This window comes from Theropithecus gelada, chromosome 8, assembly GCF_003255815.1.
Source record: "Theropithecus gelada isolate Dixy chromosome 8, Tgel_1.0, whole genome shotgun sequence".
Lineage (NCBI taxonomy): Eukaryota > Metazoa > Chordata > Mammalia > Primates > Cercopithecidae > Theropithecus > Theropithecus gelada.
Window position 1 is genome coordinate 122517001 of NC_037676.1, and position 24901 is coordinate 122541901.

General features: G+C 41.5%; 1 protein-coding gene across 1 annotated transcript in view; it reads left to right on the forward strand.

Moving 5' to 3' along the window:
* The window catches only part of COL14A1 (collagen type XIV alpha 1 chain), a 242278-nt gene that overhangs the window by 190692 nt on the left and 26685 nt on the right, over positions 1 to 24901 (forward strand). The window contains exons 41-44 of the mRNA XM_025394901.1: positions 8659 to 8712; positions 9184 to 9255; positions 23578 to 23613; positions 24632 to 24698. Of these exons, the coding sequence (XP_025250686.1) occupies positions 8659 to 8712; positions 9184 to 9255; positions 23578 to 23613; positions 24632 to 24698 (229 nt within the window). The remainder of the gene's footprint in view (positions 1 to 8658; positions 8713 to 9183; positions 9256 to 23577; positions 23614 to 24631; positions 24699 to 24901) is intronic.

The window sequence follows — 24901 nt, forward strand, 5'->3', positions numbered from 1 at the left end:
AATCCATCTTGAGTTAATATTTGTATAATATGGTATAAGGAAAGGGTCCAGTTTCAATCTTCTTCATATAGTTGGCCAGTTATCCCAGCACCATTTATTGAAAATGGAGTCATTTCCCCATTGCTTATTTTTGTCACCTTTCTCAAAGATCAGATAGTTACTGGTGTGTGGTCTTATTTCTGGGTTCTCTCTTCTGCTCCATTGGTCTATGTGTCTGCTCTTGTACCAGTATCATGTTCTTTTGGTTACCGTACCTCTGTAGTACAGTTTGAAGTCATGAAGTGTGACGCCTCCAGCTTTGTTCTTTTCGCTTAGGATTGCCTTGGCTATAAGAATGAGATAGTGTCCTTTTAAGCAACATGGATGGATCCGGAGGCCATTATCCCGGGTAAACTAACACAGGAATAGAAAACCAAATACCACATAGTCTCACTTATAAGTGGGAGCTAAACATTGAGTACATGTGGACACAAAGAAGGGAACAATGGACACTGGGACCTACTTGAGGGTAGAGGGAGAGAGGAGGATAAGGATCAAAAAACTACGTGTTAGGTACTATGCTTATTACCTGGGTAGCAAAATAATCTATACAACAAACCCCTGTGATATGCAATTTACCTGTATAACAAACCAGCACATGTACCCCTGAACCTAAAAAAAAATTTAAAAATAAATGAATAAATAAATGAAATAAAAATAGTATATGTGTATATATAACATATAAATAGATGTATATGTTTATCTGTGCATATATACATATACATTTTTAATGTGTGTGTGTGCAAGTTTGTGTTACTGAAAATTTCCCCATGTGACCCAACACAAGGATTGATCCTGGATCTCTAGCCTGGGACAGTGTTTGCAGGGTGTGTGGCTTCTAGTTGCTTGGCCTCTTAATCTGGTGGTTGGTCTTAATCCTTTGCTGCAAGTAGCAGCCTTATTTCTTATGGCTAGCTGCCACACTAGTCTGCTTACAGAAGTCCAGAGCATGCCACAGGGTTGAAATGGTGCAACGGGGGTTTCTTCAAGAAGCATTTCTCTAACCCTGACTGCTTGAGCCTGGCCCCTTTCAACAAATTCATCTGTTGCCAGCCACTTACAGATCCCACTCTACCCAAGGGTATAGCGTCAGTTGAATGACCTTAACAATTGGCCAGAATCTTAAGGTTAGTATCATGACCTACCATTGTCTGCTTCAAAGAATGAATGAATGAATGAAGAATATTATAATTGAGTCGCTAGTTCTAAGCAGTATTTCTGCTGGCTACAGAAACAAGTATTCTCCCTTCTGACTTGATTTTCAATTGCAGCACTATTTATGGGCAGGTCAGTTTTTGAGAGACCATGGGCACAGTACCTACAAACTACAAACTTTTAAAGAGCCTACCGAAAAATGTTTAGAAACTTGAAAAAAAGCACATATATTTGTTCTATAGTATGGAAAAGAAAACTGCAAAAATGGAAATTAAGAAGTGTTTAATTAAATGTCTATATAACAATATGCTTTGCCAATTTCAGCCATAGTTAAATTTAGTGTTTATTCAAATATTAGTGATTTTGAAAGCAGATTGTGGGTTAGGTATACTTTTGCTGATAAATCATAGCCAACCATAACTTAGTAAGTTGCTCATTGGTAAATGTTTTTAAAAGCAAATTATAAAAATACTTTCAAGTTTTTATAGCAAGAATTATTTTTAATGTGGACTATGGGTGCATATTAATATTTTGAGGTAGGAATATTAAAAAGGAAAAATGCCTAGAGCTATTCATGTTATTTTAAAAAATCCCTGTCTGTGGGTGACTGATTTCATGCATTTAAAAAAAAAGTCAGCCTAAGTGAATTCACGTATTATGCTTATTGTTTAACCTTCTATTTCCTAATATTCACTGTACATTGCTTAATTAAATTTTCTGCTGTTTGTTTGTTTGTTTTTGAGACAGAGTCTCACTCTGTCTCCCAGGCTGGAGTGCAGTGGTGTGATCTTGGCTCACTGCAACCTCCACCTCCTGGCTTCAAGCGATTCTCCTGGCTCGGCCATTTGAGTATCTGGGCTTACAGGTGTGAGCTACCATGCCCGGCTAGTTTTTGTATTTTTAGTAGAGATGGGGCTTCGCCATGTTGGTCAGGCTGGTCCCGAACCCCTCAGTGACCCACCCTCCTCGGCCTCCCAAAGTGCTAGGATTACAGGCATGAGCCACCGCACCTGGCCAAGTGTTCTGTTTTATATGAGGTTGCTTAATCCCTAAACACACATCTTCTTAGATTAGCTCCCTGGTGTAAAATGGAAAATTTATACATATAGAAAGGTTTGGGGACATGCAAGCACTTTTTTAGCTGTCAATAGTTGAAGATCATTCAGTGAGCTCTGATTATAGTTAAGCTGAATGACAAAGCTAGAATTTGCCCATTAATTTACCCTACAAAATGCAGATACCTTACGAAATTTTTCTTTTCACCAAGTTTATTGCTTTTATATAAAAAGCTTCTGCTACTGCTGCTCACCCTGAAATGAAGATGTGAGAAGAAGGGCCTGAACTCTGCCTTTTTAAGAGTTGACTGGCTTGCCAGTGAGAGCTGTAACATGCAGTGGTGTGTGAACAGGGAGACTCATGCCATGGACCCAACCATTCTGATTACTTGACTTAAATTCCACCTCTTCTGTGAAAATGTCTCTGTCCCCAAGCCTGGGTTAGGTGCGCTTCCTACATGTTCCCATTGGAACTCTATAGTCTCTCAGTATAACACACTGTTGGTTTCTTTTCATTGTTTGACCATCCTCAAAACTGTAAACTCTTAGAAGAGGGGCTGTCTTGTTCATCATTGTTTACCTAGAGCCTAGCAGAATCCCTAGCATGTGGTATCTGTACAGATATTTCTGGATAATATGACAAATGCAAGGCTTGCAAATGAAAACTCTTTCAAAGGTAGGTTTACTGGTATCATTTAAGAGTTTAAAAATAAAACTATTTTGAGATGGAAAATGTGAAGATCTTTAATTTTCTAGGGTTAAGAAGAAATTTTAGGAAAAATGGCTTTGTGTTTTTGAAATGGTGTTAAGGCTAATATCCTTTTAGTTATCACAATTTGTAAGAAAAATTTGAGACAACGCAAACAGATAACTTACAGTAATGTTAAAAACACTTTTGTTCTTGGTTGGGTGCAGTGGTTCATGCCTGTAATCCCAGCACTTTGGGAGGCCAAGGCAGGTGGATCGCTTAAGGTCAGGAGTTCAAGACCCGCCTGACCAACATGGTGAAATCCTGTCTCTACAAAAAAATTACAAAAATTAGCTGGGTGCGGTGGTGCATGTCTGTAATACCAGCCACTCAGGAGACCGAGGCAGGAGAATTTCTTAAACCTGGGAGGCGGAAATTGCCGTGAGCTGAGATTGTATCACTGCACTCCAGCCTGAGCAACAGAGTGAGTGAGACTCTATCTCAAAAAACAGAAACAAAAACAAAACCCACCTTTGTTCTTGAACAAATTTGTTCTTTGTTCTTGAACCATTATATCTAAAAGTGTTTAGTTGTTCATGAAAAAAAGTGCCAGAATAAAATGCATTGTAGTGGTTGCTGTTGGTGCCCTGACTGGATCCCTTTTACCTGGCAGGTGAACTACATCACCAGCTGCTATGGTGCTGACTGATAACAACTCATAATTGTCCCCTTCTCCAGAAAATTGCCCTTGGAAATGTTATCTTGGCCCTCAGTCAATGACTAACTGATTTGGTTCATAGACTCTTACTGTGAGTCAACTCTGATGTGTAATTCACACTCCAGAGCTCCCCATGGGATCAGGCAGAAGTTTAGATAACTCACTACTCTACCTAACCTCTTCCCTGCCCCTACCCAACTTCCTTCACTACCTCACAGGTTTCTTCCAAGAACACTCCTGCAATAAGTCAAGTACACAAGGATCTGGGTCTGCTTCTAGGATCCTAACCCTAAGCTTTTACTGAAATGAAATTTCAGCTTCTGAGAGTAGGATGACTCCTGATGTCTTTTCAACATGCTTGCAGAGGGTTCAAGAGCAAGGAGAATGACACCAGCATTCCCCTCACCCTATACATTTCCAGACGCATTCTACTTGTGATTCACGCTTACTTATTCAACATGATAAGTAGAGAAGGAGTCTCAATTTTATTCAAATTAAGTATTTATTAGTGCAGTACCTTTTTTTTTTTTTTTTTTTTGACATGGAGTCTTGCTTTGTCACCCACTGGAATGCAATGGTGCAATCTTGGCTCACTGCAACCTCCACCTCCCAGGTCCAAGGGATTCTCGTGCCTCAGCCTCCCAAGTAGCTGGGATTACAGGCATGAGCCACCACACCTGGCTAAGTTTTGTATTTTTAGTAGAGACAGGGTTTCACCATGTTGGCCAGGCTGGTCTCGAACTCCTGACCTCAGGTCATCTGCCCACCTCAGTCTCCCAAAGTGCTGGGATTACAGGCATGAGCCACTGCACCTGGTCACGTGCAGTACCTATTTTGTGTCAGCAATGTGTTAAGAAAGTTTTAGGAATGTAGCAGTGAATAAAACATAATTTTCTGCCCTCAAAAGAAGGAGAGAAAGAAGAAATTCCAACTTCTGAGGATACTCTTTAGGTAGAACTTAAAGCAAACAAACGTCTTATCCAGTCTCTGCTTTATTTATTTATTTTTTGAGAAAGGGTCTCACTCTATCACCCAGACTGGAGTGTAGTGGTGTGATCACAGCTCACTGAAGTTTCAACCTTCTGAGCTCAAGCAATCCTCCAGAGTAGCTGGGACTACAGGTGCAAGCCACCACACGGAGTCATTTTCTTTTTGATTTTAATTTTTTTTTTTTTATAGAGATAGGGGTGCCTCTATGTTGCCCAGGCTAGTCTTGAACTCCTGGCTCAAGTGATCCTTTTGCCTCAGCCTCCCAACGTGCTGGGATTACAGGCGTGAGCCACCACACCCAGCCGCAGCCTCCACTTTTGGTTTGATCACACTGAAGCACTAGCCCTTTCACCAAATTAAGCTCATATGTGGGAGCAACATTTCATTTATCCTTCCCGATGATATGCACATCATGTCCATAAATCAGGTGAATGCAAGCCCCTTCACAAGAGTACCCTTCCAGTGTCATAGATGAGAACACTGACAGATTGTTGTTTTTTAAACTCCCTCTCATCTGATTGGGAGAGGGGAATAAATGTGTTATTTCCTGCTGTTCTTCCTTGGAACAATGCAATTTTCTGCAGTTTCTTTTCTGCAGCTTGCCTCCTTCTGTGGAAAAGTTTCCCCTCACTTGTTTTTGGAATGTTTCCTCTCTGGACACAGCCTGGCAGTGACTTGGGGAGAACTCCTGCAGTAACACTGCAGTTTTGGTTGCTGGGCAGTTGCGTTGGCCACAGGTCCTCTGTGGGCTCACACATGGGTGCATGTTCACTCCCTAGCTAGTGCTGGAAGAGTTTTAAAGCAGGAAGCAAAAGGTGACTTTTTGAAAATGTCTCCTTAAGTTAGTGAATGTGTGCCCACGGTCCATTTCTCTAAGAACTTCATCTCAGAATAAGAATATATTATTATAAACTTATTTGAAATAATTAGTTAGGTTTTCTTTCAACTCTTTCTTGGCCCCAGGTTTTCTCACTTGTAATATGAAGGAGTTGAAATGGATGAGTTCTAATGTCCTGTTCATCCATCACATATTTTGATTGATGTTTGTCCTTCTTCCTGGACATGCTACATTTAAACTCCATTTAAAATAATTTATGGACTGGGTGCAATGCTCATGCCTTTAATCCCAGCATTTTGGAGAGTTAAGGCGTGCAGATTACTTGAGCCTAGGAGTCCGAGACCAGCCTGAGCAATGTGACAAAACCCCATCTGTACAAAACATACAAAAATTAGTATGTTTTGGCTGTGTCCCCACCCAAATCTCATCTTAAATTGTAGCTCCAATAATTCCCACATGGCATGAGAGGGACGCAGTGGGAGGTAATTAAATCATAGGGGTGGCATAGTAGCACATGGCTATAGTCCCAGCCACGTGGGAGGCTGAGGTGGGTGAATCACTTGCACCCAGGAGGTCAAGGCAGAGGTGAGTCATGATTGTGCCACTGCACTCCAGCCTGGGTGGCAGAGTAAGACTGTCTTAAAAAAATAAAATAAAATAGTTTATTTCAACTGATATCAGCATTAATTTTTATTATTTAGTTAGCAGGTCTAAGGACCTGTGTATGTGTGTGTAATGTAGTCTGTATCAGGGTTTATCAAGACTAATATTTTTGACTGAAGTGCAAGAATATAAGTAGTAGTAAAAATAAAAATACTAACTTATGTATCAGGATTGGACAGCAATTATAATAAACAACCCTAAAATCTCAGTGGTTTAATGCAATACAATGAAATAGAATGGAAGTTGATTACTTGTTCACAATCCAGAGCTGTCAGCAAGGGTGGGTGGAGGAGTGGTGGATAGGGAGTCTCTGCTCCACACAGTCATTTAGGAACTCAGGGTCTTTTCATCTTGGAACACTTATCTTCAACATTTGGGCTTTAAGTTTGCTCCAGAGTGAGAAAATAAAGCGTAGAATCACCCACTGGAAATTTTTTTGAGCTAAAACTCATACTAGCCCCCTGAAACTAGCCCCTTTTAATTGGCCAGAACTCAGCCATGTGGCTCCAGCGTAATTGCAGAGAGAGTGCAAAACAGCTAAGCAATGTGCCTAGGCAGGAAAGGAAAATCACAAATATTGGTGAGCCCATGCATCCTCTGCCTTATCTGGTTTCTGACTCGCTAGCATTCTGAGGTTAAGAGTTTGGCGAAGGGCCTTGCTGACCAGTGTTTCTCCTCCACACTCGTCCTACCCCTATGTATTATTCTTCTCACGCTGCTAATAAAGACATACCTGAGACTCGGTAATTTATAAAGGAAAGAGGTTTAATTGACTTAGAGTTTCACATGGCTGGGGAGACCTCACAATCATGGCAGAAGGCAAAGGAGGAGGAAAGTGATGTCTTAAATGACAGCAGGCAAGAGAGCATGTGCAGGGGAACCCCATTTATAAAACCATCAGATCTCGTGAGACTTGTTCACTATCATGAGAACATCATGGGAAAGACTCACCCCTATGATTCAATTACCTCCCACCATGTCCCTCTCATGACGTGTGGGAATTATTGGAGCTACTATTTAAGATGAGATTTGGGTGGGGCACAGGCGAACCACATCACCCTGCCTTGGCACCACCTCTCACACTCTCCTAACTCGCACACCATTTCCTCTCCCTCAGCCTTATCATTGCTGTCTTTTATTTGACACCTTGCGGTAGGGAGACATAATGTGAGTCTGGACAGACCTAAAAGATGCATTTTCTGCTGGGCGCGGTGGCTCATGCCTGTAATTCCAGCACTTTGGGAGGCTGAGGCAGGCGGATCACCTGAGGTCGGGAGATTGAGACAAGTCTGACCAACATGGAGAAATCCCATCTCTACGAAAAATACAAAATTAGCCGGGCGTGGTGGCACATGCCTGTCATCCCAGCTACTTCGGAGGCTGAGGCAGGATAATCGCTTGAACCTGGGAAGGGGAGGTTGCGGTGAGCTGAGATTGCGCCATTGCACTCCAGCCTGGGCAACAAGAACAAAACTGTGTCTCAAAAAAAAAAAAAAAAAAAAAAAAAGGATGGATTTTCATGGTAAAATAAGTGGAAAAGACGGCTCACTGGAAAAGTGGCAAGAATGTCAGAAAGGGAGTTGGGAGAGTCTGCAAAGATGCCAGGAGAGGTTTGAGTTAGTTTGAGATGGAAAATAATTATTCCAATGGGACATCAATTCCATGGTGAAAATTCAGCTTCTCCCTGTAGTAACAGGTAGTGTTTGGAAAAATATTTTATGAAATTTTATGAATATGATAAAATTTAGATTGAAGATTCTCTCTTAAATTAACTGCTTTGGAACGGCCAGCATTCACAATTAAGAGCTATAAACATTTAGGAATAAGTCATCCCAGCTCTTATAGTTTTTTTAACACTTAACATAAAAAAAACACACATACATATATATTCTGTAATTTAGGAAGATGTTTTTATAAAGAAAATCACTTGCTTTCTGCCTTAAATCCTTCCACCAGGGAATGAGGCGCAAACACGTGCTCATTTGTAAGCCCACAGTAAATCTGCCCAGTAGTCAAAGCTCAGTCATTGCTGCAGGAAATCCTCCCAAATCTCCTCCAGCTTACTCCTGAAGTTGCAGACTTTCAGATATTGCAGTACTCCTAATGAAAGACAGATCCCTCTGATAGAGATTCCTTGCCCAAGACTCTCTTAGGTCATGAAAGACACTAATTCATCTTTTCATCTGCTCATTAATGACCAAGAATGGATCCTCTTCCCATTTGCTATGCTTAGTTTACTAAAAGCACTTTTTGGAAGCAAGTTCCTGTTTAAGTTCGTAAGTGGCATTTCTTACACCTAAAATTCTTGCACTGAACAATTTAATGGAGCCAACAGACACAAACACCTTGCCAAAAACAATTTCCATGAAGAGTTTAAAGGCAGTGAATCCTTGGTAGTCCAGAGCAAGCAGCAGGACTTGACCCCCAAACATGAAAAGGAGTTAGATGAGCCCAATTCTGAAAGCCATGTAAAGCATCTGCTTAGCTGACACACTGTGTTTCTTTTCACCAGGGCCTTCCAGGAAAGGATGGATCCTCGGGACCTCCAGGACCACCAGGGCCAATAGTAAGCCTTTCCAGAAACTGCTGGAACACACTCTGTTTTAAAGCATTTCATTTCCTTTGAGAGGTTTTCTTTTGCCAGATCTTTTACTCAGCAGCCACCTTCACTATAGTGTAACAACTCATCCCTTGGTAGAGAACTCTTCTTAAAACTTTTTAGAAAGATAATGTATCCCTATTGCCCGACTATTCTATCTCAGAATCATTTTTGCCAGAAGATCACCTGCATTGATTTAGCTTTTATTAAATCACAAGTAAGGCTTGAATTTGAAAGAACCACACCTGACATATAGTGAGGAGACTAAAAAAAAGTCTTCCCTCCATTTTTGGGAATTGGGAACAGGAATGAGGTCCTGGTGATGAGGGGGAGGGAAGCTATCATGGTGTGTATTTGTTATGCTTGCTTAAAAGTTGGCTGTCATTGATGAGAATGTGTGATTCCTGACTTTATTCCATTTTCCTACCTCTCTTCTAGGGCATCCCTGGGGCCCCTGGAGTCCCAGGAATCACAGGAAGCATGGGACCGCAAGGCGCCCTGGGACCACCCGTGAGTATGCAGCCGTAGTCGCTCAGAATGAATGCCCAGTCATCACGTTTATTTATGTGTTTAAATTTACCAGCCTCTCTGCTAGTCAGCAATGTTTATTCAGCACTGTTCTCTATGGAAATTCATGAAGGAAATCAGAAAAGCTTCTAGGATAGAGATGAAGATCAGATTGTGCATATGTCATGGCTAAAGATAAATGGTCCTAACAGGGAATAATCTGTCATGCTTTTGCTTATGTTTCTGTTGCTTGCTATTCTGCATTTGGCTAAGTAAGCTCAATATCATCTCTCCAGAGGTTGGGCACAACAGCTATGTGTTAATCAAGCTGGGTTCCCAAAGGGAAAAATACAAAGCTTGGGAAATTCAAGGTTTAATGAACGTAAGATTAGATTTTTCTCTTCTAAATTCTACAAGACAGAATTTCCCATTAAAACACACACTCACACATAAGTGAGAGGTGTTATAAGTGAAAACATAAGGAATAGAACTCTTTAACTCTGATTTTTGTTCTTCTAGTCTCTTAGGTTGGTGTTTAAATGTGATCAATGGGAGGGGAAGGGATAAGGTGGAAGAAAAACAAATGAACACATCTGGGCCTGTTTCTTCATCTGTAAAATGAGGTCATTGTATTACACGGCCTCTGGAGACTTGCTTGGCATCTTCTGGTGACATGCAAGTTGTTCCTTCTAGGTTTAGATATTAGTCAGCATTCTGATATTTATCTGTGAATTGCTAAGTCTGCATCCATAAACTAAAACATTGAAAAATGCAAAGATGTGTACGACTGCAAACGCACTAAGAATGTGTGCAGCAGTGAAATCCGATGGATGAGGATGGAAGCGTCTAGTGAATTAGATTCCTGTTACCACTTAACAAATTGCCACAATCTCAGTGGCTTAAAACAACACAAATTTGTTATCTTACAGTTCCGCAGGTCAGCAGTCTGGCGCAGATCTCACTGAGTTAAAGGGAAGGTGTCGGTCTTTCCTTTCTGGAGGCTAGAGGAGAGAATCTCTTTCCTGGCCTTTTCTAGCTGCTAAAGGCCTCCCATAGTCCTTGGCTCATGGTCCACCTGCATCTTCAAAGGCAGCAATGTTGCATCTCTCTGGCCTTTTTCTGCCATGGTCACTTCTCTCTGACCACAGCCAGGAAAGGCTCTCTTCAGGACCTATGTGATTGCATTCAGGCTAATCTCCCTAGATAACTCCCAAATCTTTAACTAAGTCACATTTGCAAATTCCCTTTTGCCACATTAGGTAACATATTCACAGGTTCTGGGGATTAGGGCAAAGAAGTTTGAGGGGCCTTTTTTTCTGCCTACCATAGTAAACAAGATGTAACAGAAATGTTGGTTCTCATTCAGAAAGTGGCCTGTCTTCCTCTAGCAACCCAGATAGTCTTGCTCCTCTTATTCTTGAAACTCATTTTAATAAAATTATTTCATCCTCAGAATCCTTTTCTGGACCATGACTCACATGAGACTTATGTAGGTACACAAACCCATACAGGGTATGCACATAAATAATGCATCTTGATTTTAGCAAATACATCCTAATTTGCACATCCAAATAAATGCTATCCTTAGTAATCACTTTATACAGCTGCATCTTTATTCCAATTACAATGTCATTCAAAATACCTTTAGATCTCTTCTTTTTATGTCAACCTAGTACTGGGTCACAGAAGAAAATCGGATTGCTTTATCTTCACACATCTTTTTTTAATTCAAAAACATGTTGCCAAGTATGATCCTGCACCTAGAAGCATACACTGAAACCCACATGGGTGAGCACATGAAAAAATGCATGCATACACACACACACACACACACATGTACCCACACACACACCTGTCTTCATTCTTTCACTGCAAGCTTATCTATTCATTTGATTCGAAGCTGTATCATACCAGAAAAGAAACTTAAAAACATACTTTCTGGTATTTGGCTTCAGTCTGCTTTCCAGAATGTGCTCCTGGGAACCAGAGTTTTAGAATATATCCACAGAGCCAGACAGCAAGGGGTCCTGGTCAAAGAAGTGGCCCTGACCTGACCCTAACTAGCTGTATAAGCCTAACTAGCTGTATAAGCCACATGCACAGAAACTGCTTGCCTAATCTGTTTCTCGGAAATTCATGGGAAGTCTTAGGACATCAAAAGCTTTGAGGCATCCCAAAGTGAAATTAGAAAACACCCAAAACTAGTTTGATTTGGTTAGACAATAAATGTATTTGTGCATGAGGTTCTTATTCTTACTAGCATCTCCTAGAACTAGTTTCTCCTAAGCCAGGCTAGGAAAAAGCGAGGTATAGACTGATCCTGACCCAAGAGGGAGGGAATAGGAAAGAGGGAAGGAAAGAAATGCAGGCTCTGAGAGCTATGGGAGAGTTGACATGGAGCATGGAGAGCTAGAGTGAGACCTGGAGTGTTTGAGTAACTATGATAGCACCCTGCTCACCCACCTGGCCTTTGGTGACTCTGGATTAGACTCCAAATGTAGTATCTACAGAAATGCCAATAAAATTTTCCCATAAATAAAACACTTGTTCATAATGTGGTTTTCACTATAAATCAGCAGAAAGGGGCCCTTGATCGCAGCAGGAGGGGCCTTTGTGCCATTGGCACTTCGACCAGAGGCAGAAACCATTTGGCCTATAAGCATCGGGTAAGGATACCACAGTTGGCTTGGGGATTTCCTCTCAAAAGCAAGTTGCTTTCTGAACTGTCCAGCCCAGACTTTTCTGGACCTGCTGGCTCCCAGATGCTTGCTGCCTGCCAGACTGGCATGACTGTGACAGCAGGCTCTGTGTCATGGTGTTAAGGCCTTGATTGATTTCCCATGGATGTCTGTCTAGGAAGGCATGAGGGAAAGGGACCAAGAGGGACAGGCTGCACCGCTGAAAATAGCAACATGTTTCCTACAGTGGGTGCCAGAAACGCTTGCTTTTGTGCGCTCTGCTTCCAGCTGCCGGCTCCCTAGGGCAGAATGTACATTGCTGCTGCTGAGGTCCTAATTTCTATCTAAGTTTTGAGCATTGGCTTAGGTACAGTTCTTCCTCTGCAGCTGTTAGAGAGTGATAAAGCACACGAAAGAAGGAGCTGCTTACTGCTGGGGCCATGTGTTCAGCCAGGTAGACAGGTCCAGGGTTACATCACTGACGGAGCTTTGCATTAGAAGTCAGGATACCTGGGTTCCTGATGTAGCCCTGACATGACTCAAAGTAGCTGTAAGCCACATCACTTGCACAAATCATCTAACCTTTCAGAATGTCAGTTTCCTAATTCATTCATTGAAAATATTTAGGGGGTGAGCACAATCCATATAAGATTAAATGGTAGGGAGCGGTCATGAGGGATACAAAAGATCTCAAGACATTTTTCCATACTGTTGAGAAATCCAGAGAGAATGATGTTTTTATATACGAAGCTGTAATAAAGGGCAGAAAGTGTGAAATGCCTTAAGGGAAAGACAAGGAAGTTGCTCTGAAAGCTCCATGAAGAGAGAGACCCCTAAGCTGAGGGGTAGGAGTAGCAGCTTCAGAAGGAGAGACCATTTTGCTGAGATCTTAGAATATGGGTAGGATTCTCACCCACAGAGACAGAAAGATTGCATCACTTAGGTGACAGTTGCAGAAAAACGTAAGGCAAACACAGAGCACCCCGTCTCTGTACATTTTACTATTTTTCAATTCTTTCTCTAGTTCCATCACGACTACCGCAGTTTTCTTTCAGGCCCTGCTCGCTGCTCCCAAAGACTATCCTGAGAGGCTCTCATTGGCCCCCCGGCCTCTGCTTTAGCCCTGTTCTAGTCCATTCCCCAGCTGCCAGAACATCTTTTAGTGCAACTCCCACATGTCACTGTCTGGCTTGAATCTCCTCCTTATCCCTGGAGGAAGGAGCCCAGTTGTTCAGCACAGAGCTCATGGCCCTTTAGGACGGGCCCCTACTTTCCTTTCCAACTTGGATTACCATCCTCCCTTCACTTGGATTCACTCATACATTATTTAAAGTTCCCGAAATATATGCCATACCATTTCACACGTTTGTCTTTGGGGATGCTAACAACTTACAGGATGCTCTTTGGGATGCTCGTTTGCCTTACTGGGCTGCATTCTTTTTCACCACTTGGTGAGCTCCCGGCAAATCCTTCTTTAAGGCTTCTCATCTCCCGTGTAAAGCCACCCCTCCCTTTGCAGGCTGTTAGGTACTGCATTTCAACTATTGATGTTTGTCTCTCCACTAAAAGGATAATTCCTTAAGAACAGAAATTTTATCATACTCCTGTGTAGAGTCCTAGACCCCAGCTCAGTGTCTAACACATAGAGAGTACTTAATATGTATTTATTAAAAGAAAAAAAGAAGGCTGGGTGGGGTGGCTTATGCCTGTAATCCCAGCACTTTGGGAGGCCAAGGCAGGCGAATCATTTGAGGTCAGGAGTTTGAGACCACCCTGGCCAACATGGTGAAATCTTGTTTCTACTAAAAAAGAAATACAAAAATTAACTGGGTGTAGTGGTGGGTGCTTGTAATCCCAGCTACCCAAGAAGCTGAGACATGAGAATCGCTTAAACCCGGGAGGCGGAGGTTGCAGTGAGCCGAGATCATACCACCGCACTCCAGCCTGGGAGACAAAGCAAGACTCTGTCTCAAAAAAAAAAAAAAAAAAGAAGGTACGTTTATATTCTAGTTAGGCTGATGTTCAAAGGCATGTTAGAGGCATATTAGAAGAATATTCTTATAGATTAGGGGTCAGGTCATGGAAGACATTTCAAGCCAGCCTAAGATGTTTTGATTTAGTTTAACAGACATCTTTAATATGTGGTACTTGAACCACAAGATCATTCCTGTTCCTTCCAGCACTAAAATTCGGTGAATCTATGAATGTAGCCACTGTATTTTCCTTTCTTTACATTTCGAGTGCTACTAAAATTAAAGGAAAGTGTGCCACTTTTTCCTGCCTACATCTGCAGGGAATATGTGTTTTCCCTCAAAGCATACTTTGGTGGAGTTATGGGCCTTCACTTGCTCAAGAATTTTTATTTTGTTTTTGTTTTAATTTGTAAAAATCAAAGGAACGATGTCAGAAAAGTTGGAATAAAAAAAAATGTCTTGCCATACAGATATTTCATTAAAAAGATCTTTCACTGAGACCGCCCAGCTGCACCCTTTGGCTACTTAATAACCAGCATCATGAGACTGAGTTTGAGGAATTTCAAGCCCAATTAAACACATCCATCCCTACATACCAAAAGGTGCCAACAGCTGATGCTCTGCATTTACCATGTCAATCAGGTTTGCACTATAATTGCATTCTCTAGATTTGAAACATTTTCAAACAAGCCAGTTTAATAAATGATAGCAAGAATAGCAGGAAAACTGTCAAAAAATGTATTGGTGCAGAAATAAAGTTATTCAAGATAAAATAGATTTTCTAAAAAATGACGCAAGTTGCAACCTAATTCTGAATTACTAGAGTTAGGCTTTAGGCATGGTATGTTTGCTTGTTTTGCTTTATTTTAATTGAGAAAATATTATCTTCCCTGGAATAGAAGATACGAGCTGGCAGAATTGCTGAGCAGAGTTCTCTTTCAACAGAGCGGTAGAGTGTACTCGGGATGTGTGTGGATTCTGGAGCCCACAATTTAGGTTCAGGTCCCCAGTTTTTTCACTTCCTTATTGCATGGCCTTGAGCAAGTGACCTGACCTCTTAGTTCCTCATTTTCCATATCTGGAAAATGGGAATAATATAGGGTTGTTATAAAGAATGAATGAGTTAATCTTATAGGAGTATTATAAGCACTAAATAAGTTAATCGTATAGGAGTGTTATAAGAATTAAATGAATTGGGGCGGTTCCAAGACGGCCAAATAGGAACAGTTCCAGGCTACAGCTCCAAGCGTGAGCAACACAGAAGACAGGTGATTTTTGCTTTTCCAACTGAGGTACTGGGTTCATCTCACTGGGGCTTGTTGGACAGTGCGGGCAGGACAGTGGGTGTAGCCCACGGAACATGAGCTGAAGCAGGGCAAGGCATCGCCTCACCTGGGAAGCACAGGGGGTCAGGTAATTCTGTTTCCTAGCCAAGGGAAGTAGTAACAGATGGCACCTGGAAAATCAGATCACTCCTACCCTAATACTGCACTTGTCCAACGGTCTTAGCAAACGGCACACCAGGAGATTATATCCTGCACCTGGCTCAGAGGGTCCCACGCGCATGGAGCCTCGATCATTGCTAGCACAGCAGTCTGAGATCGAGCTGCAAGGCGGCAGCGAGGCTGGGGGAGGGGCACCCGCCATTGCTGAGGCTTCAGTAGGTAAACAAAGCGGCCAGGAAGCTTGAAGTGGGTGGAGCCCACCGCAGCTCAAGGAGGCCTGCCTGCCTCTATAGACTCCACCTCTAGGGGTAGGGCATAGCCTATCAAAAGGCAGCAGAAACCTCTGCAGACTTAAATGTCCCTTTCTGACAGCTTTGAAAAGAGTAGTCGTTCTCCCAGCATGGAGTTTGAGATCTGAGAACGGACAGACTGCCTCCTCAAGTGGGTCCCTGACCCCCAAGTAGCCTAACTGGGAGGCACCCCTGAGTAGGGGCAGAATGACACCTCACACTGCCAGGTACCCATCTGAGATGAAGCTTCCAGAGGAACAATCAGGCAGCAACATTTGCTGTTCAGCAATATTTGCTGTTCTTGAAGCCTCTGCTGCTGAAACCCAGGCAAACAGGGTCTGGAGTGGACCTCCAGCAAACTCCAACAGACCTGCAGCTGAGGGTCCTGACTGTTAGAAGGAAAACTAACAAACAGAAAGGACATCCACACCGAAACCCCATCTGTATGTCACCATCATCAAAGGCCAAACGTAGATAAAACCACAAAGATGGGGAAAAAACAGAGCAGAAAAGCTGGAAAATTCTAAAAATCAGAGTGCCTCTCCCCCTCCAAAGGAACGCAGCTCCTTGCCAGCAAAAGAACAAAGCTGGATGGAGAATGACTTTGACGAGTTGAGAGAAGAAGGCTTCAGACGATCAAACTTCTCCGAGCTAAAGGAGGAAGTTCGAACCTATCGCAGAGAAGCTAAAAATCTTGAAAAAAGATTAGACGAGTGGCTAACTAGAATAACCAGTGTAGAGAAGTCCTTAAATGACCCAATGGAGCTGAAAACCATGGCATGAGAACTACATGACACATGCACGAGCTTCAGTAGCCAATTCCATCAACTGGAAGAAAGGGTATCAGTGATTGAAGATCAAATGAATGAAATGAAGCGAGAAGTTTAGATTAAAAAGAGTAAAAAGAAATGAACAAAGCCTCCAAGAAATATGGGACTATGTGAAAAGACCAAATCTATGTCTGACTGGTGTACCTGAAAGTGACGGGGAGAATGGAAACAAGTTGGAAAACACTCTGCATGATATTATCCAGGAGAACTTCTCCAATCTAGCAAGGCAGGCCAACATTCAAATTCAGGAAATACAGAGAATGCCACAAAGATACTCCTCGAGAAGAGCAACTCCGAGACACATAATTGTCAGATTCACCAAAGTTGAAAAGAAGGAAAAAATGTTAAGGGCAGTCAGAGAGAAAGGTCGGGTTACCCGCAAAGAGAAGCCCATCAGACTAACAGTGGATCTTTCTGCAGAAACTCTACAAGCCAGAAGAGAGTGGTGGCCAATATTCAACATTCTTAAAGAAAAGAATTTTCAACCCAGAATTTCATATCCAGTCAAACTAAGCTTCATAAGTGAGGGAGAAATAAAATCCTTTACAGACAAGCAAATACTGAGAGATTTCATCACCACCAGGCCTGCCCTACAAGAGCTCCTGAAGGAAGAACTAAACTCGGAAAGGAATAACCGGTACCAGCCACTGCAAAAACATGCCAAATTGCAAAGACCATCGATGCTAGGAAGAAACTGCATCAGCTAACGAGTAAAATAACCAGCTAACATCATAATGACAGGATCGAGTTCACACATAACAATATTAACCTTAAATGTAAATGGGCTAAATGCTCCAATTAAAAGACACAGACTGGCAAATTGGATCAGTGTGCTGTATTCAGAAGACCCATCTCAGGCGCAGAGACACACATAGACTCAAAATTAAGGGATGGAGGAAGATCTACCAAGCAAATGGAAAACAAAAAAAGGCAGGGGTTGCAATCCTAGTCTCTGATAAAACAGACTTTGAACCAACAAAAATCAAAAGAGACAAAGAAGGTCATTTCATAATGGTAAAGGGATCAATTCAACAAGAAGAGCTAACTATCCTAAATATATATGTACTGCACCCAGTACAGGAGCACCCAGATTCATAAAAAAAAGTCCTTAGAGATCTACAAAGAGACTTAGACTCCCACACAATAATAATGGGAGACTTTAACTCCCCACTATCAACATTAGACAGATCAAGACAGAAAGTTAACAAGGATATCCAGGAATTGAACTCAGCTGTGCACCAAGCAGACCTAATAGACATCTACAGAACTTTCCACCCCAAATCAACAGAATATACATTCTTCTCAGCACCACATCACACTTATTCCAAAATTGACCACATAGTTGGAAGTAAAGCACTCCTCAGCAAATGTAAAAGAACAGAAATTATAACAAACTGTCTCTCAGACCACAGTGCAATGAAACTAGAACTCAGGATTAAGAAACTCAATCAAAACTGCACAACTACATGGAAACTGAACAACCTGCTCCTGAATGACTACTGGGTAAACAACAAAATCAAGGCAGAAATAAATATGTTCTTTGAAACCAGTGAGAACAAAGACACAACATACCAGAATCTCCGAGACACATTTAAAGCAGTGTGTAGAGGGAAATTTATCGCACTAAATGCCCACAAGAGAAAGCAGGAAAGATCTAAAATTGACACCCTAACATCACAATTAAAAGAACTAGAAAAGCAAGAGCAAACACATTCAAAAGCTAGCAGAAGGCAAGGAATAACTAAGATCAGAGCAGAACTGAAGGAGATAGAGACACAAAAAACCCTTAAAAAAACAAATGAATCCAGGAGCTGGTTTTTTGAAAAGGTTGATAAAATTGATAGACTGCTAGCAAGACTAATAAAGAAGAAAAGAGAGAAGAATCAAATAGATGCAATAAAAAATGATAAAGGGGATAACACCACCGATACCACAGAAATATAAACTACCATCAGATAATACTATAAACACCTCTATGCAAATAAACTAGAAAATCTGGAAGAAATGGATAAATTCCTGGACACATACACCCTCCCAAGACTAAACCAGGAAGAAGTTGAATCCCTGAATAGACCAATAACAGGCTCTGAAATTGAGGCAATAATTAATAGCCTACCAACCAAAAAAAGTCCAGGACCAGATGGATTCGCAGCCGAATTCTACCAGAGGTACAAGGAGGAACTGGTACCATTCCTTCTGAAACTATTCCAATCAATAGAAGAAGAGGGAATCCTCCCTCACTCATTTTATGAGGCCGGCATCATCCTGATACCAAAGCCTGGCAGAGACACAACAAAAAAAGAGAATTTTAGACCAATATCCCTGATGAACATCAGTGCAAAAATGCTCAATAAAATACTGGCAAACCGAATCCAGCAGCACATCAAAAAGCTTATCCACTATGATCAAGTGGACTTCATCCCTGGGATGCAAGGCTGATTCAACATACACAAATCAATAAACATAATCTAGCATATAAACAGAACCAAAGACAAAAACCACATGATTATCTCAATAGATGGAGAAAAGGCCTTTGACAAAATTCAACAGCCCTTCATGCTAAAAACTTTCAATAAATTAGGTATTGATGGGACGTATCTCAAAATAATAAGAGCTATTTATGACAAACCGACAGCCAATATCATACTGAATGGGCAAAAACTGGAAGCATTCCCTTTGAAAACTGGCACAAGACAGGGATGCCCCCTCTCATCACTCCTATTCAACATAGTGTTGGAAGTTCTGGCCAGGGCAATCTGGCAGGAGAAAGAAAGAAAAGGTATTTAATTAGGAAAAGAGGAAGTCAAATTGTCCCTGTTTGCAGATGACACGATTTTGTATTTAGAAAACCCCATCATCTTAGCCCAAAATCTCCTTAAGCTGATAACCAACTTCAGCAAAGTCTCAGGATACAAAATCAATGTGCAAAAATCACAAGCATTCTTATACACCAATAACAGACAGACAGCCAAATCATGAGTGAACTCCCATTCACAGTTGCTTCAAGGAGAATAAAATACCTAGGAGTCCAACTTACAAGGGATGTGAAGGACATCTTCAAGGAGCACTACAAACCACAGCTCAATGAAATAAAAGAGGATACAAACAAATGGAAGAACATTCCATGCTCATGGATAGGATAGGAAGAATCAATATCATGAAAATGGCCATACTGCCCAAGGTAATATATAGATTCAATGCCATCCCCATCAAGCTACCAATGACTTTCTTCACAGAATTGGAAAAAACGACTTTAAATTTCATATGGAACCAAAAAAGAGCCTGCATTGCCAAGACAATCCTAAGCCAAAAGAACAAAGTTGGAGGCATCACACTACCTGACTTCAAACTATACTACAAGGCTACAGTAACCAAAACAGCATGGTAGTGGTACCAAAAGAGATATAGACCAATGGAACAGAACAGAACAGAGTCCTCAGAAATAATACCACACATCTACAACCATCTGATCTTTGACAAACCTGACAAAAACAAGAAATAAGGAAAGGATTCTCTATTTAATAAATGGTGCTGGGAAAACTGGCTAGCCACATGTAGAAAGCTGAAACTGGATGCCTTCCTTACACCTTATACAAAAATTAATTCAAGATGGATTAAAGACTTAAATGTTAGACCTAAAACCATAAAAACCCTAGAAGAAAACTTAGGCAATACCATTCAGGACATAGACATGGGCAAGGACTTCATGTATAAAACACAAAAAGCAGTGGCAATGAAAGTCAAAATTGACAAATGGGATCTAATTAAACTAAAGAGCTTCTGCACAGCAAAAGAAACTACCATCAGAGTGAACAGGCAACCTACAGAATGGGAGAAAATTTTTGCAATCTACTCATCTGACAAAGGGCTAATATCCAGACCCTATAAAGAACTCAATCAAATTTCCAAGAAAAAAACAAACAACCCCAATCAAAAAGTGGGCAAAGGATGTGAACAGATACTTCTCAAAAGAAGATATTTATGCAGCCAACTGACACATGAAAAAATGCTCATCATCACTGGCCACCAGAGAAATGCAAATCAAAACCACAATGGGATACCATCTCACACCAATTAGAGTCGTGATCATTAAAAAGTCAGGAAACAACAGGTGCTGGAGAGGATGTGGAGAAATAGGAACATTTTTACACTGTTGGTGGGACTGTAAACTAGTTTAACCATTGTGGAAGACAGTGTGGCAATTCCTCAAGGATCTAGAACTAGAAATACCATTTGACCCAGTCATCCCATTAGTGGGCATATACCCATAGGATTATAAATCATGCTGCTATAAAGACACATGCACACGTATGTTTATTGCAGCACTATTCACAATAGCCAAGACTTGGAACCAACCCAAATGTCCATCAATGATAGACTGGATTAAGAAAATGTGGCACATATACACCATGGAATACTATGCAGCCATGAAAAAGGATGAGTTCATGTCCTTTGTAGGGACGTGGATGAAGCTGGAGACCATCATTCTCAGCAAACTGTTGCAAGGACGAAAAACCAAACACCGCATGTTCTCACTCATAGGTGGGAACTGAACAATGAGAACACTTGGACACAAGAAGGGGAACATCACACACAGGTCTCTTTAGAGATCTGTCCGTTTGTGAAACCTGAGGAATGAAGGAAGAAGGCACAGTCAGTACATTTATTTCCAAAAAGAATTTGGGCTGGGGCGGGAGTGTGCTATGCAAATCTTACTTTTGCAAAAAAGTTTTATAATGGAATGCCTTCCAGGTTCAAGCGATTCTCCTGCCTCAGCTTCCCGAGCAGCTGGGACTACAGGCGTGTGCCACCACAGGCATGCGCCACCACGCCCAGCTAATTTTTGTAGTTTTAGTAGAGATGGGGTTTCACCATATTGGTCAGGCTGGTCTTGAACTCCTGACCTCATGGTCCACCTGCATTGTGATCAAGGCCTTTGCAGTCCTCCCAAAATGCTGGGATTACAGACGTGAGCCACTGTGCCTGGCCATCTTCTTTCCTTTTTACAATCAGGGTAGTTGAAATGAAGCACAAATTGGCTTGCCATTCAAACTTGAAGTGAAATTCAGCCATCCATTCACTCATTCAGTTAGCACATGATTTTTGAAAATTTGCCACTCCCATGTACCATCCTAGGACGTGGGGGTACAGAAGTCTACAAGCTGGACACAGACTGCCTCATGGAACTCACATAAAGGTCACAAATTGTGAGGATCTTCTTTCTCTGTAGAGGTTGGAATCCTTCCCTTGGAAGCCCAGACTTTGTATTTTTCATCAGTTTCTGTTTCTTGTGCTCCCTGCTTCTGCATAATGACCGCATCATGAGAGAACAGCGTGTTAGACTGATAAGAGACCCCAGAGATCACGTCATTTAGTGGCCTCATCTTACAAAGAAACTCAGAGAGTTAACCCGGTTTGCAGGTCCAGTGTCCTACATTCTTTCCAAAGTATTAGCATAAAAAATTTCTAAACACACACAAAATTGAAAGAATTTTGAGTAAACACCACGCCCATATACCCAACACTAAGATTCTAACATTACGTTAAAAAAAAAAAAAAGTGTTGGCCAGATGCGGTGGCTTACTCCTGTAATCCCAGCACTTTGGGAGGCTGAAGTGGGCAGATCACTTGAGGTCAAGAGTTTGAAACCAGCCTGGCCACCATGGTGAAACCCCGTCTCTACTAAAAATACAAAAGTTAGCCAGATGTGGTGGTGTGCGCCTGTTGTCTCAGTTACTCAGGAGGCTGGGGCAAGAGAATCGCTTGAACTCAGGAGCCAGAGGTTGCAGGGAGCTGAGATCGTGCCACTGCACTCCAGTCTGGGAGATAGAGGGAGACTGCATCTAAAAAAAAAAAAAAAAGTGTGTGGGTATCTGTATGTGGTGTATGTTTGTGAGTGTGTGTGTGTGTGTGTGTATTGAATAGACATGGCAGGGCAAGGGAGGAGAGGAGAAAAGACAGAACCAGGGTGGGCTGCTTAAATATCTGCACAGGAGAGTCAATCATGCATTTCTCTTCCCTTTCCAATTCCATCTTCAGTGACAGAGCATTTGTAGCTTGAAATCAGCTATGATAGAAACACTAAACCTCCAAAATCAGCAAACGCTACAAGTCAGGGCATTTTCTTTTTCTGGGAAGCCAGTTTACCTGCACACCATGGGATGAAACCAGAAGTTTGAATTTGGGTAATGGTTCACTGACTACAGATTTTGAAGAAGATACCGAGTTTGACTTGGGACCTGTTTGAAATAACAACTGGAAACAGTCTGACAACGTGGCAAATTCCATTAATAAATACCATTCACTCTCCTTTCAGTCGAGACTATAAAAATGTTTTTCAATGAACATTGCCTCCGAGTTTAAACAAAAAGATGAAATCCTTCTGAAGACACATGTTTTTCATTAGATGTATAATTTCACTGGAGAAACCCTGAAAATACGATTTTTAAAGTAGATGCATTTTAATAACGGCAAGGTTTCTTATGGGCCAAAGAGTAGCTAAGCCACATAAGAAAATAACAAATCAATTGAGAATTCACATAAATGTGAGCTCCCATATTGGGGAGATTTAGGAAGAATTGTGCGGCATCGTGCTGCACAGAAATCAGAGTGAAGCTGTGGGATTTCACTAATCTCATCTCTGACTTGAACTCCTAAATTGAGAGGCAGTCTTTTCTATCCTTTTGGAGATATTCCTTTAAAAACTGAAACAATTTAACTATTCAGCAGAGATTTGTGAAATAAATTATAAAGGATCCTCAGTATACTGAGTACAGTACGTAGAGTGGCGTTTAGGGTGGAAAGGTGCGAAGGACCTACTCGGTGAAAATATGTGTTACGAAGCAGTATTATTGCTGCATGATTCAAATTTTGTGGCCAAAATATACCATGTCTCTGCGTAAAAAAGCCGAAGGGGTAGAATGAGTAACAGCTTTTATGTTTGTTGTGCTTACTGGTTGCTGTCTATTTTCTGTTGTTGTGTAATGATTTTTGCTGCAGAATTACTGGTGCTAAGAAAAATGTCTTAATAAAATAAGAAAAGATGCATGACGATCACTCTTAACTAAGTGAAATATCATAAGTAACTTGACAATTTTCCATTCATACAGGGTGTCCCTGGGGCAAAGGGGGAACGAGGAGAGCGGGTAAGTATCCTGTGGCTCTGTTTTCTGGCCCCAGCTGATTGCACCCCTTCCATTGCATAAGCCTGATAAAGGATCGTCACTTACTAACATTATTATTCATTGCTATTGTACCAGTCCCTGTTTCTCCCTTTCCCCAATTCATTAGACTGTGGCCACGTTTTCCAGAGGTAAAATCCCTGTGGGCTGGGAGTCAGGAGAGCTAGTTTCTAGTTGCATATCTGCTACCATCCAGGTCAATGAATTTGGGCTCATTTCTTTAAGGATAAAATGGAGAGAATCGCTCTCATATAATTTACGAAGTGGATTTGATGAGAACATTGTATAATAGATGTGAAAAGGCTTCAGAAAAGTAAAAACTTTATACAAGTGACAAGTGGCAGCATGGCACTCCTGAGCTTTCTGATGCTCCAGCGTTCACACCCAGGAAGACAATGGCAGGCATAGAATCAAAGAACTGGCCCCAAAACTGAAGTCAGCTTGATTTAGGGGTTGTCTGTCTCCTTCCAGAAATTGTGCAGCTGCTAATATAATTGTGCCATTGGCTATAGCAGAAACAGCAGTGGCCTTGGGCTCATCCAATTACCTCTATGAAATCTTGGGCCGTGTGTTTAATGCTATTCAGCTATAAAATGGGTTTAACACCTTTCCTCTGGGTTGCTATTAGTATTAAATGAGCCACTGCTCAAGAAAGTGCAGTATTTTATAAGCTCTAAAGAGCTATAAATCAGGTATTAAATGTATATGGGTTTGTTTCAAAACTATTAAATTTTTTAGAATATGGGACTAGAAATACTTATTTGTGCTTGTTAATCTAATAAGGACTCCCAGGATCCTTGAACCATGAATATCAAATTGCTTACCCCTTCTCTGCATGCACCGTGGTGGTCAAACCCACCCATTGCTAGGAGCCAAAGATCCCTGATGGGAACAATGGGGCAAGTCAGATCCACATCCTGGAAGTCCTGGTAATGTGGCTGGGCTTACAGCTGAGTCAGGAGTATGCTTTTTTTTCATCCAGGGTGACCTGCAGTCTCAAGCCATGGTGAGATCAGTGGCACGTCAAGTATGCGAACAGCTCATCCAGAGTAAGTATATAATGGTTACGGAAGTTGTTCCCCTTAACAAACTCTCATCCAGAAGAGTTTGCTTTTCCTGTGAGCGTACCACTAAGGAAAACTCCAAAGCATTGTCTTGGTGCAGACACATAAGCTTTACAGATGACCATCACTGACCCATCAAAGAGATCATCACAGATTACCCTAGAGCTCTACATCGATGGTACAAAAGC